General features: G+C 31.5%; 1 protein-coding gene across 1 annotated transcript in view; it reads left to right on the forward strand.

The window, feature by feature from the left end:
- Window positions 1–12,665, forward strand: part of RELN (reelin) — a 526,398-nt gene that overhangs the window by 428,543 nt on the left and 85,190 nt on the right. The window contains exons 37-40 of the mRNA XM_074268428.1: window positions 6,031–6,115; window positions 7,187–7,369; window positions 9,378–9,549; window positions 9,923–10,025. Coding sequence (XP_074124529.1) covers window positions 6,031–6,115; window positions 7,187–7,369; window positions 9,378–9,549; window positions 9,923–10,025 — 543 coding nt within the window. The remainder of the gene's footprint in view (window positions 1–6,030; window positions 6,116–7,186; window positions 7,370–9,377; window positions 9,550–9,922; window positions 10,026–12,665) is intronic.

Below are 12,665 nucleotides of genomic sequence, written 5' to 3' on the forward strand. Positions count from 1 at the left end.
ATCTTTCAAATTCTTTACTACCTTAGATGATTAACACCTACAACTTAGAAAATTAGACACCCTAGAACTTTTTCCATTATAGTAAGTGCATGCCTATAATAATCCTTGTTTGTGTCCAGAATTCTTGCAAGGTGTTTAATGATGAGAATGAAACATGTTTGACACCCTGGGGTGTAAAAATCCCTAAGAGCCAAGTAGGAGAGAAGGATGTGTTTAAAAGTGAAAACTGCTGTTATATTTTCAGTCTTGCTAACAAAGCTTTTAATTAACATTTCTAGTGAGCCATTCCTGATTTTTCTTTGTGAAGAAATTGACAAGAAAACAGAAGTGGAAGTTTCTGTTTATATCATAATCTGAATGCTCTTCCCTTCATTAAAAAACAAAGTGAAGAAGTACAAACATATATATTTTTTCCCTTCAAACATCTATATACAAGTACAACCAAGCATTTTCCATATAAATTATATTATCAGCTTTGTAGGATTTAGTAAAGGCTCCAAACATGGTTTCTATATGCTATATATGTAGATGTGGAAATATATATTTTAATGTATTCTTTAAAAATGAAAGGATCACTTAATTCCTTCTTATCTTTAATGATGATTTATTAAAACAATCTATTTTTGCTTATGTTTGAACCAAAATGAGTTATCCCAAAAGTATAATACAGCCCTAAAATTTTTAGGATAACCTGTATAATAGATGAGATATGAAAAATAAATGTACTCATAGAGAGCAACATTTGCCTTCAATGTCCTAATTTGGTAAAGGTCACTCTATTGATAATATGTGATTGTGGCCTGATTTCATATTTCACTGGTATAGGGAACTCATAGTTTGGAAATTCTCTCTATTGATGCTAATGAGCAATACATTTCAAATTCACAGATCTAAAGATTATAATAAGAATGATGTCTTCCATTTACATAATATACTAAAGTTTACTGAATTCTTTTCCTCAAAACAATTATGGGAAGTAGCTAGTAACACAAATAGTATCCTCATTTTACAGAGTAAGAAAATGAGGCTCAGGGCAATTACATGATTTGGCTAGGGTTTCATAAGCAAAAAGTACAGAGCACACTATCTGACAGATGCTACCAAGATGTAAAAGCTTTAAGTATGACCCTGCAACAGACTTTGTACAGTCTTTGGAAAGATATATTTACCTCAAGCCTGGTTTGTCCCCAACAATTTATGAAAGTTGCTAATTCAGTTGCAAAAGGGTCCCAAAAGAGTCCTTGCCAACATTATGTCTACATTAAAGTATAACATATAATGATGCATAAGGAGCTGGAAAAAAATAATAACAAGGTCCATCTGGAAGAACAAAAGGTCAAGAATTTCAAGGGAATTAATGAAAGAATGCAAATGAAGATGGCCTAGCTACACCAGACCTAAAACTACATTATAAAGCAATGGTCATCAAAATTATTGGGTATTGGCTAAGAAATATAGTAATTGATCAGTTAAATAGGTTAGGTTCACAAGACACAATAGTCAATGATTGTTGTCTAGTGTTTGATAAATCCAAAGACCCCAGCTTCTAGGATAAGAACTCACTTTTTTGCTGGGAAAATTGGAAAATTGGAAAATAGCATAGCAAAAACTAGGCATTGACCAACACCTAACACCCATACCAAGACGAAGTCAAAATGGGTTCATGATTTGGACATAGTGATATAAGCAAATTAGGAGAATAAAGGATAGTCTACCTTTCAGATGTGTGGAGAAAAAAGGAATTTACGGCCAAAGAATTAGAGTACATTATGAATTCAAAATAGATAATTTTGATTATATTGTTGAAATTTTGTACAAACAAAACAAATGCAGACAAGATTATAAGGGAAGTAGAAAACTGGGGGGGGGGGGATTTTACTTCCAAGGGTTCAGAAAAAGGCCTCATTTCTAAATATATAGAGAATTGACTCAAATTTATAAGAATACAAATCATTCTTTAATTGATAAATGGTCAAAAGATATGAACAATTTTCAGATGAAGAAATTAAAACCACTTCTAGACATATGAAAAAATGCTCTAAATCACTATTGATCAGAGAAATGAAATTTAAGACAACTCTGAAGTATCCTACACACCTTTTAGATTGGCTAAGATGACAGGAAAAGATAATGATGAATGTTGGATAAGGATGTGGGTAAACTAAGACACTGATAAATTGTCGGGGGAGTTGTGAACTGATTCAACCATTCTGGAGAGCAATATGGAATTATGCCCAAAGGGCTATCAAACTGTGCATATCTTTTGATCCAGCAGTGTCTTTGCTGAGTCTATATCCCAAAGAGATCATAAAAAAGGGAGAGGACCCACATGCACAAAAATGTTTGTACCAGCCCTTTTTAAAGTTGCAAGGGACTGGAAACTGAGTGGATGCTCATCATTTGGGGAATGGCTAAATAAGTTATGGCATGTGAATGTAATGGAATATTTTTGTTCTATAAGAAATTATCAGAAGGATGATTTCAGAGATGCCTGGAGAGACTTACATTAACCGATGCTAAGTGAAGAAAGTAGAACCAAGAGAACATTTTACACAGAAACAAGATTATGCAAGAATGAAATCTGATGGACATGGTTTTTTCAACAATGAGGTGATTTAGGCTAATTTCCAATATACTTTTGATGGAGAAAGCCATCTGCATCAAGAAAGAGGACTGTGGAGACTGAATGTGGATCACAACAGAGTGTTTTCACCTTTTTTGATATTTGCTTAGGGTTGTTTGGTTTTTTTCTCAGTGTTTTTTTTTTTCTTTTTGATTTGATTTTTCTTATGCAGAATGATAATTATGGAAATGTGTATAGAAAAATTGTACATATTTAACATAGATTAGTTGCTGTCCAGGGGAGGAGATGGAGGGAGAAAAACTTTACAACCCAAGGTTTTATAAGAGTGAATGTTGAAAACTGTCTTTGCATATATTTTGAAAATTAAAAGCTAATATTTTAAAAATAAAATAAAAGTTCTATATAAAAATAGCATGTGTCCCAAGATAGTAATAAATGTTATTACATGGCACATGTCATCTTACCCCACAGTACTCAAAAGGAACAAAAGCAAAGATCGCAATGAGATTCATTTAAGCAGTCTTTTATTGCAGAGAAGCAGAGAAAGTCTATGAAGAACTAAGCAGCATGCTCCAAAATAAGTCAAGATCTACTTTGTTCCTCAATGACTTTTAAGCAAAGGAAGGCAAAAGGCAAAACCAGAAAATTCAATAATTTTTAAAAAATACTTAGATTTGAAAATATGGCTTAGGATCAAGAAATAAACGAGGTCATCATCTTATAGATTACTCAGAATCTGTAAGCCTTTACCAGAAGAATGCTTTCTTTTTTTTATTATTATTCTCGGTAGTATTTTATTTTCCAGACATGTGTAAAGACAGTTTTCAATATCCATTTTAGTAAGATTTTATGTTCCAAATTTTATCACTCTCTCTCCTTTATCTCTCCTCTTCCCAAGACAAAAAGCAATCTGAGATAGATTAAACATGTGCAATCCTTTTAAGCATATTTCTGTATTTGTCATGATGTGCAAGAAAAATTAGACCAAAAGGTAAAAAAAAAAAAAAAAAAAAAAAAAAAAATGAGAAGGAAAAAACAAAAAGTGGAATTACTATACTTTAATACATATTGTGTCTCCTCAGTTCTCTCTCTGGATGTGGATGGCATTTTCAGTCCCAAGTCTATTGGAACTGCTTTGAATCACTGCATTGTTGAAGAGTCACATCTATCACAGTTGATCATTTCATAATCTTGTTGTTACTGTATACAGTGTTTTCTTGGTTCTGCTCACTTCTTTCAGCATCAATTCAGCATCTTTGCAGACTTCTCTGAAATCAGACTGCTCATTATTTCTTACAGAACAATAATATTTTATTACATTCATACACCATAACTCATTCAGTTCTCCAAATGATAAGCATCCACTCAATTTCCAGTAAAGAATGCTTTCATTAAGAGACAGAAATGGTAAAAGCCTGAGGTCCAAAATACATAAGAAATTAATATAAGTCTATGTCACTAAGGGTCATTTCACTCTGCAACAGAGAAGCAAATACATGAATAATTTTCAAGAGAAAAAAAATTCCATATGAAAAAATTCTCTCTATTACTAATAAGATAAAACTAAAACAGTTTTGAGGCACCTCACATTGGCAAAAATGGTTAAAAACTTTGAGACAATGTTATGTTTCAAGGAATATTGAATATGAGGAATTAAGAGAAACTTGGGAAGATAAATATGAACTGTTACAGAGAAAAGAAAGCAAAAACAAAAGTACAATATACATAATTACTACAGTAATGGTAATGAAAGCAACAACATAATTCAAGTCAAAAACAATGATTCCAATATATTCTTGATGTTTGCTGATAAATAATAAACTGCAAAAATGGCAAATTCTATATGCCATCACTCCTAATCAAAACCAAATTAGAAGGGAGGATAAAGTTAAGATGTTATGTGTAATCAAAACAGCTCCAAGGCCAGAAACCACTAAGGACGTGAGTTTGGAGAAAAGTTCATGTGCATTCCCTTTGAGAAAAGAACAAAAAATAATGATGCCTTATGAAATAACAAGAAGTTTGCAAAAGCCTTGGCATTACACTTAACTAAGATCATTCTGAGAGTTTGTCTATCCAAACAGAGAAAACAAGAAGGGAGCAAATTTTTATTAAGTGTAGATTATGCAGTCACTTCATAAATATTGTCTAATTTAGTCCTCATAACAACCCCACAAGGAAGGTGTTTTTATTACCCCAATTTTATAATTAACAAAATTTAGACAAAGTGACTTGCCCAGAGTCACACAGGTATTAAGTGTCTGAACTCACATTTGAACTCGGGTCTTCTCGACTCCAGATCTTGCCCTCTATCTAAGTGTATATTCTTATAGAAGTAAGATGTCCTACCTTCCCTTAAGGTGGTTTACAGGTATGTTAGCAGAAAGTAATCACTTCATAGCTAGTAGGAAAAAACTCAAATATCCCTTTAACCTAAACCACCTAATATAGCCTCTTATTGCAGAAGTTCTGACTAGAAAACTATAGATTAGATAGAATAAAGATTTCTGGTTCTTATATAAGGATTATATAATCTTATTGTTCCCTTTATAAAGAGTTTGTATAATAGGATATAATTTTATCGGTTATCACAACGATCTCTTGGAACTGAGAAGAAATCAGCCTTTAGGGACTGTCAAGCCCAAGTAACCAAGAATAGTAAATTAGCTGAAAAATTACTAGAGCTAATTTAATCTCTTTCTGGTATTCCAAAATTACTCTGCATGAATTATAAAAGCCTAGGCATAAGAATTTAACCTTAATTATGCCTTATTTAACTTGAAAAAGTAGGGGTTTATTCAGTCAGCCAGAATGTATGCCCCAGGGGTTGTCTGAATGAGCCAAAACATAGTACTTAGCTTGTAGGAATTCTTGGAACCTTGGGAAAAAAAGTTACTTATTGACTTCAGGCATTCAGCAGAAGTACTTGGCACATTTCCCTTCTCCTAGCATGTTACTCCTTTCACATCTAGCAATGTTCAAAAGAGATTATGCTTAAGTAATCCTGAAGATAATAGTTACTCAGATTTAAATATGCCTAAGGTTTGAAAAGCACTTCATTTATATCATTAACTCATTTAATCTCATAACAATCCTATTTATTATGATTAGCTTTATTTTACAAATATTTAAAGCAACCATTTTTTGCATTGCTTTTTGCATTTCATAGCATGTAGATGATTTTTCATTGAGGCAATAGATTTTGAATAAAAGGAAATTTTAGCCTTTGTGGAAAAAAAAAAAAAGTTTTATGGGGACTCCTCCAAAATCTCACTTATCTAGAATAAATGGTTGAAATAAATATTTATTGAATTTGCAATTCACTGCATGTTTGGAGATTCTTGATCTTCTCAGTACCTTCTTAGTAGACCTTTAAGTAAATCAGCTTGCAGAAAAGTAATACAGGACATGACAAGGCTATTTATCCCATATATTTCTGTTTTCAGGAAGGACTAAGGATGCTCATTTCCAGAGACTTAGATTGTTCTAAGAGCTTATATGTCCAGTTTTCACTTAGATTTATTGCAAAAGGTAAGCCATAAAGCTGGAATCATATCTTTATATTCTCCCCTAAAAATTAATTGCCCATTAAGCTATGTCTTTACATCATCCCTCCAACAAAAATGAAGGGATCTCTAGCCAATACAACATGGTTAGAGTAAAGATTTGACATTAATTTATAAATATTCACAAATGTTAATTGATTATTTTAATTTTGGATGCTGATTTAGTATATAATTTTAGTATATAATATGTTCCTTCTCTGCCAAATGAGGATCAGATGTGGTTTTTCCAAGAATGACATTATCAACCATGATGATCATTCTAGCTCTACTGTACTTAATTTTACCACCATTTCCATGTTTTTCCATTGATTCTATTTTAAAGAATTTGTAACTTAAAATGTAACTTGGACAGTAATTTTAAGCTATTTTAAACAAATTCTTGAATAATTTTTTCCAAAAGTCTTCTCCATTATATTCTGATTTTTCATGATAATGAAATATGACTTCTGTAATATTATGCTGTCCTTTTAAAATATATTTAACCTACTCATCCATAGGTTCCTTGTGGGCAGGGACCATACTTGATCTAAACTTTGTATCTCCCAATGTCTTCTACAGTGCTCTGTGTTCAGCACATGGATTTGGACTAGACCTCTAAAGTCTTCTAGCCCTAAATTGTATGAGCTATGAGAATAGCTTTCTGTATCACAGGATTTGGGTAAATGTTTTGAAAATGATTGCTGTCTTTCTAGTGAGCCAAAAGACTTTGAGCTTTTTGTTTGTTTTTGCTTATGTAAGTTTTTGTGTATAGTTTTTTGTGTGGTCTTATTGCTCTTTTATCACTCTCTCTGGCTGGTACTTTGGGATACTTTATTCATAAAGAAACTTACTGACCAAGAATCTAAAGGATTATCTTTGCTTTGAAGTGTGTGTGTGTGTGTGTGTGTGTATGTGTGTGTGTGTGTGTGTGTGTGTGTGTTGTGTATGTTGGAAGAGGGGTAAGGGTGGAGATTTCCTACATTGTTGGGGGGAAAATTGGTCTATGGTGTTTCTCCTCTTCTGTGACATATTAATCCCTGTGTCTTCTTCATTCTAGGTACTCCAGAGAGATCTCACTCCATATTATTACAGTATTCCATCAGTGGAGGCATCATTTGGCACTTGATGGATGAGTTTTACTTCACTCAAACAACCAATGTCCTCTTTATTAATGTTCCCCTGCCATATACTGCACAAACTAATGCTACACGGTTCCGGCTCTGGCAACCCTACAATAATGGTAAAAAATACATCTCTTTTCCTATGATCATGAATTGACTGAGACATATTTATTTTTGTTACAATGAGAATGGAAACTTCAAACAAAAAAAAAAGAGGTGTTTTATGCATAGATCATTAACTTTTTAGTATGGTTGAGGTGGTTTGGATTTTAAAATAGAATACCTTGTCACTATTCTAATTCTTTGTTTCAGAATCTTTCATTTCCTTTCATGAGATGAAAATGGCTATGTATGGTAAATAACAAAGAAGAACCTATTGAGACATGTCCCAAAATATGAACTTCAATTGCACTGAGATGCTACTTTTTAGCACTCTTCACTTATATCTCAGTTCTTATTGAAATAATTATATATATATGAATATTTTTTGAAATTGTGAAATTTCATTCAAAACATGAATAATATAGGTATATAGTTTAACAGAATAGGAAGTACTCAGAATAAGTGCTACAGTTAGCTATTTTTAAAAGTAAAATGTAAATCACATCTTATATAGAATTCTCTTGTTTTTTCAGTGAGACCCCATGAAAAGAAATACAGTTTAATGCAGATTTGAAATGGTGGTTCAAGGTGCTTCTGCAAACTAATATTTTTCTTGTCTGTATCATAAAAAGAACTCTTCAGAAGCATTTCATTTTTTTCATTGCCTTCAAATTACAAAAACACAAGTTTATTACACAGGTTTCTGGAAAGATAACTAGCCCAAAATAGTAAAGAAATTATTAAAGTATCATCTATAAATGGAGTTTATTCATGTGACTTTTATTATAAAGACTAGAATTAAAACAAACATTTAAAAATTGCACTGCAAATAGAAGAAAGTCTAAGATACTTAACTTTTTTGTGTATCATGGATGCCTTTGGCAATTTGGTGATATTTATGCATCAATTGTTAGTATGAAAGGATACAATACACAAGATTATAAAGAAAACTAAATATGTTGAAATATTTTTTGATAACTAAGTTCAAAGATTCTGTGATCTAGAACAGTAGTATCAAACTGAAATAGAAAAGGGAACTATTATCTGTACATAAGGATCCCTGTGGACCACATATTGACTAAGTTTTAAAATATGATATTATCTTTGTCATTTTGTTTTTATTTATTTTGTTAAATATTTCCCAATTACATTTCAGTCTAGATAGCACTGGGGAGTGGATTGCATGCAGATTTTGAGCTGTAATGTTTGACACCTCTGATTTAGTACATTAAATCTATTGGAAGAAGCAAAGAGTGAACAAAAGATTTATTAAGGATATTCTTTACAATTAGTTTGACATGATTGACAAGAGTAGCAGAGGAAAGAGTATGGATGAATCGTAATTTGTATTAGTAAAGGGAATGCCTACATTAATAAGAATAAGGATCCACCAGGTTGTTGGAGTTTCACACTCTTAAACAATTCTGCCAAAGAATCCAAAGATTATAACAAGTATTAGGGGGAAAAAAGTTTTGTGTAACATGAAGGAATTTTCTTCTATGTAATTTTTATGACGATCCAATTAAAGATACTATTTTCATATGTCAGTAGACTATTAGCCCAGCTAATTAAAAGATGATGTTGATGAGGTTAATCATTGGTGTCTCTGCTAGTTATATCATTTCCTATCATCATAAGCTACATTCTTAAATTTATAAAGTAATTTTACAAAAGTAAGCATTGATCAAATGAAGTTGGGGAATAAAAAATGTGGATGAACAACTAAAAAGTCATGTCTTCCTATAGTTGATAGATCAATAACATCATTTTCTTAAATTAAAGACACATTTTTTTCAAAACATGTTTTCTATCACAGAAATTCCAAAATACTCAGTAATTTTTAGGCTATGTCAACTTAATATGGTTTTGAGATTCTTATTTTGCTCATAATCACTGTAAATAAACTGTCATGCATTCCATGCCTTTTTTTTATTCTGGAAGCATATGTTTAACTTAACTGAATTTTCTCTGAGACAAAACTAAATTTGCATTTTTAAAAATTTTCTTCATCTAAAAATCATTTAGGCAAGAAAGAAGAAATTTGGATTGTTGATGATTTTATTATGGATGGGAATACTATAAACAATCCTGTGATTCTTCTGGATACCTTTGACTTTGGACCTAAAGAAGATAATTGGTTTTTTTATCCTGGTGGTAACATTGGCCTTTATTGCCCATATTCTTCAAAAGGGGCACCGTAAGTATTTATTCTAAAATTTTAAAAGTTTTAAAAATCACTTCTCCATAAAAATTTATTTTTCCCCTCTCCTTTTTTTTTTTTATTTTTATTTTTATTTAGTCCAACCTCTAATCTCATCAATGTAGGGAACTGTGATTGTGGAAACTCTTCTTGCTGTTGCAAATCAGGAACTCTTCGGTAATTTATGGTCTTAAAAACTTGCCTGGGGCACTAAATGATTAAGTGACTTACCCATAATCACACTACTAATATGTTTAGGCAAGATTTGAACCTATGACCCCCTAACTTCAACTATGTCACATCACTTCTTATGGAAATTGCTCTTCTATTGTAAATGTATGTATACCATATTGTTTTTCTTTCAAAATAGTGAGGAAGATTCAGCTATGGTATTTGTTTCAAACGAAGTTGGGGAGCACTCCATTACAACCCGAGATCTGAATGTAAATGAGAACACAATTATCCAATTTGAGGTATTTTACTTTTTTCTATTATAATTTGAAGAGTGCTCCTAGGGAAAAACAGCAAAAGTCAAAAATAATTTCATATAATATAATAAAAATTGTTGTGCAAGGATGTGTCAGTTGTTTGGAGGTTTATTTTGTTGTTGTTGTTCTTACCCATAATCTGGTTTTCTGAAATGCATTGTCATATCAAAGTAATTTCTAAATTTTAAATTCTGGCATTTTGAAATGTTCCCTTACCTAACATATAGAAAAGTTGCTAGAAGAAATAACTAGAAGTACTATAGAAATTCCATGGGAAAAAATTTATTATAGTATTAACTTATTACTCTAGAAAACTTACTTTAACTATAACTTTTACAATATTAGAAAAAAATATTTTAAGTTACTAGTTTTTCAGAGTGGGTGTATGTTTAATTTCACAATATTTCTAGTATTTTTGCCAAATATATTTCATTCATATTCATGCATTTTTCCATTTTTTAGGAAAGCAGATTAATTATTTAAAAATGTGTCATTTTTAAAAATCTGATTTGTAATCAAAGATTTTGTTACATTATATTGCCATTGTTCATTATTAACAACATAAAACTCATATGTTCCATAGTAAAGGAAGTTTGACTTAAAATATATCCTAATCATGGAATTGGAGTTTTCATCAATGCCTGCTTCAAGTTAATTAATTTCTGTAAACTTTAATAAAACATTAGATTTCATTTAAAAATTTAAGGAGCAGAAAATTAACTTGATTATTCACCTGTGGGGAAACCAGACTGCTGTCTTTGAAAAAAAGAAATAAAGCTAACTGTTCTGGTCTTTCCATTTATAAAATATCATTAAATAAAAATCCTTTAGACAGTAGGTTTTTCCAAACTAGAAACAAGAACTTGAGATGGATTCTAAAATGTAAATATCCCCTTGATCAAACGTAAAAAAAAAAAAAAAATCTAGCTAACATATGAATCAAATGTTGGCCCTGACTAGGAGAGGAGTTCAATTCAGTTGAAATCAGTCACACAGAAAAAAGCAGGACTTCTTCTTCTCCTAAGTTACTTGTCCTAAATGAAGACAACTCAAGATGGATGACTCCATTGATTTTTGGCTATAATTAATATAAAATCATGGAATTTTAGAACTGGAACATATTACAGATGAGGAAACTGAGATCAAAGAACTGAAAATTTTTCACATGGTCACATATAATTTTGTAATGGTCTATTAATCATGAATGATTCTTTGTGACACGGTTTAGGGTTTTCCTAGCAAAGATACTGGAATGGTTTGCCATTTTCTTCTCCAACTCATTTTACAGATAAGGAAACTGAAGCAAACAGGTTTAAGTGACTTGCCCTGGGTCACACAACTAGTGGGTAGATAAGACCAGTAGGAAGATGAGTCTTTCTGCCAGATCCAGCACTCTATGCCCTCTGGCTACCGTTCACTACACAAATAAAAATGGAAAGAGGAATAACCAGTTGTAGGTTAAGTATAGTAGTTAAGAATTTCACTCTACTAGTGTTCTAAGTCTGGATAAAGAGAAATACCTCAAACAAGAAAGAAGGACCACCATTGGGGAAACATTGGAATAGAATAGACTCAATAAAAAGAAAGAAATGACTCAGTTATTCTATCGTTCTCAGCAGTTAAATATAATTGATGGCAAGTGACCCCAAAGAAAGTGTAACATCGAAGCAGGAATTGTATGGTCTTAAAATTTTGAGTATTTTTTGTATCTCTGTATCTTATAATTAATGATTTCATTCATCTATCTGTTCATACATATAACTGTGAATAGACTGAAATGTATAACTAATAAGGATATTTGAATTTAAAAAAAGAAATTTTTAATAGTTTCTTTTTTTAAAGAACAGAACTTAGTTATATAATGAAGAGATATTACTGTCTAATTTTTTACTCTGACAAAGTAATGGCTTAGTTTGGTAGTATCTATTATAAATTATAGACAAAAGACCCATAAGTGAATGAATAAAAAAAATATTTATTTTGTATGATAGGCCAACCACTGAGATCAAAGTACAAAATGAGACAGACCCTGCCTTCAAGGAACTTACATTCTAATAGGGAGAAATAATATATGTAGGGAAATGAGAGCCAGGAAAATATGGTTTGGTTTGGGGAGTCATTTGTTTAGAGTAGAGCCATAGAGGAGTTGATTGACATATTGTTTAGAGTAACATTTGTAGTATTAATTTGATCATTATTTAAAGGCTAGAAAGGTACAGTAGAAAGGGAGAGGAGAAGGCAGATGACAAAAAGATGCCAGGGCAGGATATAAAATATTTCTTGAGTCTTAAAGACAAATCAAACTTCTAGGTGTCATACCTAGCCTAGTTAACCCCATTTTAGTGGAGAATCATTCTAATATCTCCTTTATTAAAAAAATGTGGAAAACTCTAAAATTCAGGAAAAGATTAAACAAGGATACATTTCATAAATTTACTTATCTTTAGGTCTTTCTTCTGCTTCAATTAGCTCAAATCATTTTATGTGTGTGTGTGTGTGTGTGTGTGTGTGTGTGTGTGTGTGTGTGTGTGTATGTTTGTATGTACTATCTTATACTCTTCCCCATCACCCCATTCTCTTTATTTTCTTTTAAACTCTATCATCCCTCCTTTTTTGGTGTTAAAT

This window comes from Sminthopsis crassicaudata, chromosome 5 (genome assembly GCF_048593235.1).
Source record: "Sminthopsis crassicaudata isolate SCR6 chromosome 5, ASM4859323v1, whole genome shotgun sequence".
NCBI lineage: Eukaryota > Metazoa > Chordata > Mammalia > Dasyuromorphia > Dasyuridae > Sminthopsis > Sminthopsis crassicaudata.